Source organism: Solanum pennellii, chromosome 3 (assembly GCF_001406875.1).
Source record: "Solanum pennellii chromosome 3, SPENNV200".
Lineage (NCBI taxonomy): Eukaryota > Viridiplantae > Streptophyta > Magnoliopsida > Solanales > Solanaceae > Solanum > Solanum pennellii.
The window spans coordinates 65,106,531-65,114,422 of record NC_028639.1 but is presented as its reverse complement, the minus strand read 5'-3'; the positions used below and the strand labels follow the sequence as shown (position 1 = coordinate 65,114,422).

At 27.2% G+C, this 7,892-nt stretch overlaps 1 protein-coding gene across 1 annotated transcript; it reads right to left on the bottom strand.

The window, feature by feature from the left end:
* Positions 1-6,698: 6,698 nt before the first annotated feature.
* Positions 6,699-7,541, bottom strand: LOC107014230. The gene is made up of 3 exons (XM_027915526.1): positions 7,497-7,541; positions 7,251-7,400; positions 6,699-7,196 (listed from the first exon to the last, which is right to left on the bottom strand). The coding sequence occupies exons 1-3, from the start codon at positions 7,539-7,541 to the stop codon at positions 6,699-6,701; spliced, it is 693 nt and encodes a 230-aa protein (XP_027771327.1).
* Positions 7,542-7,892: the final 351 nt, after the last annotated feature.

The window sequence follows — 7,892 nt, the reverse complement described above, 5'->3', positions numbered from 1 at the left end:
CATTGCCATCCCTTTGATACACACTTCAATTTCAGCAAATCCTTTAGTAGACAATTTTGGTAGTACTTCATATAGCGTGTCACTGCTTGGAAACCAAATTTCCTTCATTTTCACAACCCTGACATAATTCAATTCTGTCAGCTAAAAAATAGTTGGGATAATTCAAACTAGAGGAAAACGCAAAATCTCGGGTGACAAAATTTTAGATAAGTACAATAATCAGGGATGCAAACAGAGCACCTTCTACATAATTTCTGGATTAATTAACAAGTGCAACAACTATCAGAGAAATGATCCACATTGAAAGATACAGAATCAGCGAGAAATCCACAACATTTTCAGATATATGGGTAACAAATAATTTCAGTTGCCAATAGAACCACTCACAAGCTATAGTATAAGCAGAATACCTGACAATCTCGTATTCATCATAAAACATCATAAAAAGTGAATTGGGATATGAGTATCAAACACCACTCCATAGTATAGTTCTTCATCCATTGAGTACCTGTTAACAATTTTACATATATGGAAGTCCTTTTTCGCGGTGGGGATGAAGTTTTCACCCTTTTCAAGAAACAGAAATAACAATAGGATATCTACTATCTTTACACATTGCTAACAAACCCCTAACCTTCCCAGTAACCCCATTGCTCCCAAACAGAACTGCTTCTTTTTCTTTCTTTCAACCAAAGATCAATACATAGCTCTGTACAAATAAGGCAATTTCGTTAACCCATAATGCACAAAGACACAGCTCAGTAGTCAGTTCATCCATCCCATACCTCTCCACCCCATAAATCACACTGCTGAAAAAGTAAATGTAAAGATTAACCAAGCAAACCACAGTGTAAAACAGAAAAAAGTTGTAAAAGATTCAATCTTTTCAAAAGAACAACACAAATATTTGCCAGACCCATAAAGTTTTTTTTTTGCTTTATAAAATAAAGAGTTGAAAACAAACCTTTTATTCTAGAGGTTCAAGAAATTCTCAAAACCAACTAAGCTACCATATTTCCTTATTAATGTTCTGTAGCTTGCTTTCACTTTTACATGCAAAAACAGAAATGGTGTATCTCAGAGTGACACTGTTATATTGGTAGTGGTAAAGTAGGAGGGCACAGACTCTTCAAATGGTGCAAAGGGATTTGTAATTGTGACAACAGACACAAAGGACAATCCCACTGTCTTTCTTTTTATGGTTTTGCCTTTCTATTACTATACTATCAGGGTATTTAATTTACTGGTAGAAAAAAATAACATATAGTATTAATTTTGTGTATTATTGTTATTATATACCTAGTTTATACATTTTTTTTAATATATGCGTAACTAATGCAACCATAATTAAAGTATTTCCTAGAACGAATACTACATGGAAGTTGGTATTAATAAGCAAAAGGTTTATGGCATGCATTAGCCTAATTAAAGAGAGAATTATCTCTTAAAGAAAAATTTCTATATTCTTCTAATTATATTTATAGAGGATATTTTTATACGTAAATTTTAATTTTTTTTATACATTATATCTTAGTTTTAGTATACCAAATTAAATAATAATAAAAAGTAATGTTAGCTTCATATACTAATTAAATCAAGCAATACATAAAAAATAATTTATATATAACTAATATTAACATTACTAATATATTATGTTCAAGACCCTCCCAGATAACCCTACATACATGTGAATTTTGTAACCTGAAAATGAAATGCTCGAGATCAATATTAAGTACCTATTCTTTGTCTCAATATAAGTGTTTTAATTAATTTCCAATTTTGTTTGTCCTAAAAAAAGTATAATTTTTTTTATATATTTAATATTCAATTTGAAAACTTTAAAACTACAAGATTCAGCAGATATTTAGTATTGTATACATCTTTAGTTTAAGATCATAAGATTTAAAAATCTCTTTTTATTTCTTAAATTTCATATCTAATCAAATTAAGACCGAAAGAGAAATATATTTTAACCGTCTCTAATTTAAGATTAAAGTTTCTTTCAATTGATATACTTATGATTTCCTTATCGTTATACCTATGATTTTGTGTTTACACTTAAATTTAAAAAAAGGATGATAATATAAAATAATCTTTCCTTCTTTTTGCATTTTTACTACAATTTAAACGTTAGAATTTCGCTTTCACAGTTTTTTTGTACTGATTTAAGATGGGACATTTTTGACTGACTATGTAGTATGACATTTTCTTTTTTCAATTAGAGTATTAAACGTGAATTTAATCTGAATTTTCACTAAGAAGCGACTTTATTATATCTACTTCTATTTTTACTTTCTTTGAAAACCTAACTTTATTGGTGATTATTGAAGTACTAGTTAACATGTTCGCGCTTCGGCGCAATCCTAACGATTATTTTAAAAATAATTTTTGTAATAAATTAGCACATACTAAAAAAGAAGAAATATGATCAATACTTAGTAAAAGCTATAAAATATTTATAATATTTGTTTCGATTTATAATATATTATTTTTTGTATTATTTTGTTAGGGTAAAAGAACATGTTTTAAAAATGCTAACTTAATTTTCTGCTTAGTTTTCTATTAGTCGTGGATCATTAAATGAAACGTAAATAATTTGACCTCCTCGTTTTTTAAAAGTATGGATGCTTATTTTTATTTAAGGAACTACTGAACTTCGAACCTTTTAAATATAGTTCTTCAATATGATTTATTTAACAAAAAAACATACATGTTAGGTACATAATCTTTTATAAAATTCTTTATCTTTTAAAAAAATTGTGCAAGTTAAAATATGAAAATTAACAAAAAGCATGTCAATAGTAACACAAAGGAAAGAACGATCGACTATTTTAATCAAATAATATTTATATATAAAAAATGGTAATAATAAAATATAAAAGCAATCAATATTAATATTTCAACGAACAACAAAGGTATAGTCATTTTTATTTGTTTTAATTATCAAAAAATAATTATACAAATAATAAATAGTGACTATTTTAAATCTTGAGGAGTTACAAAACTCACTAAATATATAATTATTTAGAGAAAATCACAATTTAAATAATGACAAAAAAAAAGCAAAGAATGGGAGAAAAAGATTGAGTAGGACTTTTAATATATAAGTGTTTCTGCTATTGTTTGTTTTTATATCATATTGAAATTATTTATAATTTTTCCATCTACACACTTATAAAAAATTATCATTATTTACTCGACATATTTCACTAAAATAATATTTCAATTCATTTTAGTGTGTATTTTGTATGTTTTGTTGTGGTTGTTTTATTTAATTACTAAAAAGATAGAAAATAAAAATATATATTTCATTATTTTAGTACAGAACTTTAAAAATTTTGAGTTTTAATAAATAGTACATGCTCCCTCTATTTCAAAATAAGTGAAATTGTTGAGCCTTTTTTCATAGTTCAAAATAAGTGAATTGTTCCAAGTTTAAGAGAGATGTTAAACAATTCTTCCATTTCTGCCCTCATTTACAATGTTAAATAATTATAAAAGAAATGAATTTTTAAATACAGGATATGTACATAACGTCATCAGGAAAATAAATCATTTATTTTTAAAGTTATTTAGAGCGCTCATTTATGAAATAGATAAATGATTAATTTTGAGTAAATTTAATGTATGATGTAAAACGAAAGAAAAATGGAAAGAAGTCTTAAAAAAAGAGATAAAGAATTAAGTAAAAACGAATTGAGGAGACATGTTTATTTAGCAAAAATATAAATAAATAAAAAGAATTGTAAGCCGTGAGATGGGTCAACCCGCTAATAAAAAGAACAAAGCAACATAGTAGTATTTCCTTATTAATTTTAAACAAAATTAGAGTATGTCTTGTTGCCAAAAGCTTACAACCACAAATAAAGAAAAAACATATGCTTCCATGAAAATGTTCTACGTGCAAATCTTGAATAGTTGATGTGCAAATGATAGACTAAAATCTAAGTCCATTATATTTTGAGAAAACAAAATGTAGAGGTAATGGATAGAATCGTAGAAAGGAGTTGAGGAGATATGTCATTAAGTAGAAAAAGTGAATACACAATGATTTTGTAATTTATGAGATGTAATTAGTTGTAATAAACGTAATAATTTTTTTAGTTAACAAACAAATTAATTAATGAATAGAGTAAACTCATTTTTTCAATTTCATAGTCAACTTAAACAAATATCATTTTTCTCTATAACTTAAGAAGATAAGTTTATTATATTGGATATTGGCAGAACAAGCTCGGTTCATTCTGAAAAATTTCATTGAATTAGAAGTGAAATTTTAGTCCCACAATCATATATATAGACTAATTTTATCCATGTGTTAACAAATACGAAACAAAAATTTAATGGATGGGATCTCATCTCCTTTTTAGTCAATTCAAAATCCACAAAAAAAATTGTTATATCATCTAAATTAAAATGAAAAAAGCGGATAAAGCAAAACAAAAGATGATGGAATATTCTTGATCGAGAAACTATGTCATATCAACATGTTATATACATAATATATATCGATATAAAATATGGATTGTATATTCAAAAGACAAAAGTTTATATAATGAAAATATCAAAAGTTTTCTTTAAGCAACAGAATAATCCGTGAGAGATCATGTTACCCTTGATATAAAAAGTGTTCTTTGTACTATAATCTTGTTCTTGAATGGTACATATCTTGATGGATAAATAATTAATTGAAAAAATATATAAGCAATAATAAGTGCATCTATATATTTGTAAATGATTAAAACTTCTACTTTTTAAATTTTACTCTGACCAACTCTAGATGAATCTCCCAAAGCCGTTAAACTTTCTTCTTCATCTTGATGAATTGTAGCAAATTAATTTTTGATCGTCTCTTTTGACGAATCTTACACCACCTTTAAATTTTCTTCTTCATGATAAATTTTTGCTTGGCTAGTGTAACACAAGAAGAAATTCTAAAAAATATATCTATAATCTTCATAGAAGCTGAAAAACAAAAAAAAAATTAACAATATTAAGTTGGAGAAAGTAGAAATGAACATGTAACAACACCATAGATGATTGTTATTTAAAGATGAGAATTAACTAGAAGGAAGTTGAGAAGACATCTAATTCAATTAGAGAATTCAAATAGATGGAGGTTTTTTTTGTAACTTTCATGTGATATAATTATATGTAATGAATATTATTGTATTTATTTATTTTTTAAATTGATTAATGAAAAACATGAATGAAAAAATTCAAGAAAGAAAGAAAAAAGTTTAATAGTAATATACATTTTATATAAATTAAATAATAAAGATAAAATACTTAAAATATTTAAAAATATTTTTCTTTTGTAATTGTAATTAGGAGAAGGACAAAAAATTAATATTTCTTTTCATTAATAATAGAAATTAGAGAAGTATAAATTATGAATAATTACTCTTTGTAAGTTGGCATGTGAAGAGTCTTTGTTGTAAATGTTTCAGTAATATAATACTTATTGTAATAAATTAAATAATGACTTTTGCAGTAAAATAATTCATTTAAATAAAAAAGAAAAGTAAAAAAAAATGAGAAAAAAAAATATATGTGAAGATCATACAGAGGTGCCACATCATCTTATCTATGATTCTCCGTTATATTATATTAAGATTAGTTCAACAACGCAACAAATATATCACATTTGAATTGAAATCTAAATAGTTTCATCACCATGATTATATAAGATTAGTCTCCTTCATTAGATAATAAATTGGGAGGAAGTTATGAGTTCCGATCATATGCATTTATAAATATTATATAAATTTTTGTGTTGTTACGTTATTGATTTCCATTAGCATTAGCCCAAATTGCATATTATTTGGCGTAAAAAGGAAAGTCATGAAGTACATGATGCACGAATATAATATGATAGAATTTATTAAGCTCAATAAATGATTTTTTTTTTTTAAAAAAAGAGTACTAATGTATACAAGAAAAAGAAAAAAAATGAGTTGAAAAAAGAGAAGAAAAAGATGCTGGCTAACCATACAAATTCCATTGCCACTGGGATGATGGTAGACTATTCTATGTATTGTAATATATCAATAGGACCATTTATAACAAGTCCCACACTTATACTACGTAAATATAATAATCAAGAAATTCTAAAATCAAACTATCAAAAAGATAAAACGGACTATAAATCGATTCCTTTCCAAATTTTTTTAAAAGAGAGTTTTGTGTCACAAAATAAAAGACAAACATTGTAATGAATATATAAGGGGAAGATGTAATATTCAAAATCAAAAGGAAAACATATGTTATAAAGTGAAATTTCAAGGAATGTTTTATAAAATTATCCTGAGAATAAACAGGTAATTAAGTTGACTGCAAATATACAAATTCTAATTGTAAATTATTTTCAATAGTACAACAATAAATTTGATCCAGCAAACAAAAAAATCACGTCGCCTTCGATCTTCATGAATATAAGATGCAAAAATAAGAGAAATGAGAAAAAACTCACATGAAAATTGAACAATAACAATTAACAAACCCTTGACAATCAAACTACCAGAGAGTTAAATGTGAATCCACAATAGCAACAACTTAACAAGCAAAAACTTAGATGAATTTATAACTCAAAATGACTTACAACAAGTTGTATCAATACTGAAAACAGTAACAAATAGACTTTAATAGAATGATAAATCCTATTTACCATCCTTAAAGAATCATCATCATCAACTCATTTAGAAACGGTTGCGTTTTCGGCCTCTAATTGATTTTTTGAAAGGAATGAATTTTTTCTCTCCTTCCCGTAAGTACAACTCTATACCATCATAACTAATTATAATTTTTTCAAGGCATTCTAGCCATTCTCCTCCTAGAATCATGTCATGTTTTGACGGCAATGGAACTAAGTACACTTTCAAATTAAACACAATCCCTTCCATTGACAATTGAAAGTTGTTGCATAGTCTGGAAGTCACCATTTCTCCCAAATCTGAGCGAACAGTTTGAGGCTGGATTGGAACTGTCTCACAACCTAACTTATCAGCTAGTGATTCATTGATGAAATTGTGTGTAGTCTCTTGTTCCCCCATTAGCACAGCCAAGGGTATCTCCTTATGATAACCAGTCACACAAAATTCACAGCCCACTGCTAATTCCATGTTCATCTCGGTTTCCTCTGTGGAAACAACATCTACAATTGAAGAGTTATTATTGTCTTTCGCAATCATGTCTTCCTCGGTAGCAACAACATCCCTAATCGAAATTTGAACATTGTTATGTTCAATCACGTCTATTGTTGCTTCCTCCGTGGGAACATAACCTACAATTGGTGCATCAGCACCAACATCTTCAGCCAGTGAAACAACATCCTTCTTTTTATTGCCTTTGCGACTATAAGTAGCGAGTGTGGATTCTCTGGGCTGTTTAACTTGCTCCAGCTTAAAAAAATAAGCAAAAATTAAATAAAAATTCAAAATCATCACAACAATTTTTAATTTGGGAAACCAATTCTAGAAAAGTAAAATCAACTTTACCTGATGCATTGATGAGTTTTCATGGCTATTAGAGGAAGGATTCATGGCAGCTTCGTTAATTTTTTCTCCTTTATCATGATCCCAAGAAGATTTAATGCATTTTTTCAACTCTAAAATTTGTTCATCAAATTTATCCAACCTGACATTCAATTCTCCAAACATTCTCTCTTCAAATTTTTCCAGCCTCACATTCAGTTCTCCAAACATTCTCTCTTCAAATTTTTCATGCCTGATAGTTAATTCTCCAAACCTCCTCTCTATTAGAGCACGTATTTCCCCCATCTCTGTTGNGCAACAGTATCAACGATTTTCTTCTTTTCATTAATCATCTTGAAGAAGTAGAAGAAGAAGAAGAAGATTCAACACAGAGGAGAAGGATTTTTTGATCAAGTCTAT

Bases quoted from the DNA above. Each gene is read 5' to 3' on its own strand.
- LOC107014230 (XM_027915526.1), bottom strand. From the start codon at position 7,541: ATGAATCCTTCCTCTAATAGCCATGAAAACTCATCAATGCATCAG. The intron at 7,401-7,496 runs GTAAAGTTGATT...TATTTTTTTAAG, and splicing joins AAAACTCATCAATGCATCAG to CTGGAGCAAGTTAAACAGCC. The intron at 7,197-7,250 runs GTGATTGAACAT...GTTGCTACCGAG, and splicing joins CGGAGGAAGCAACAATAGAC to GAAGACATGATTGCGAAAGA.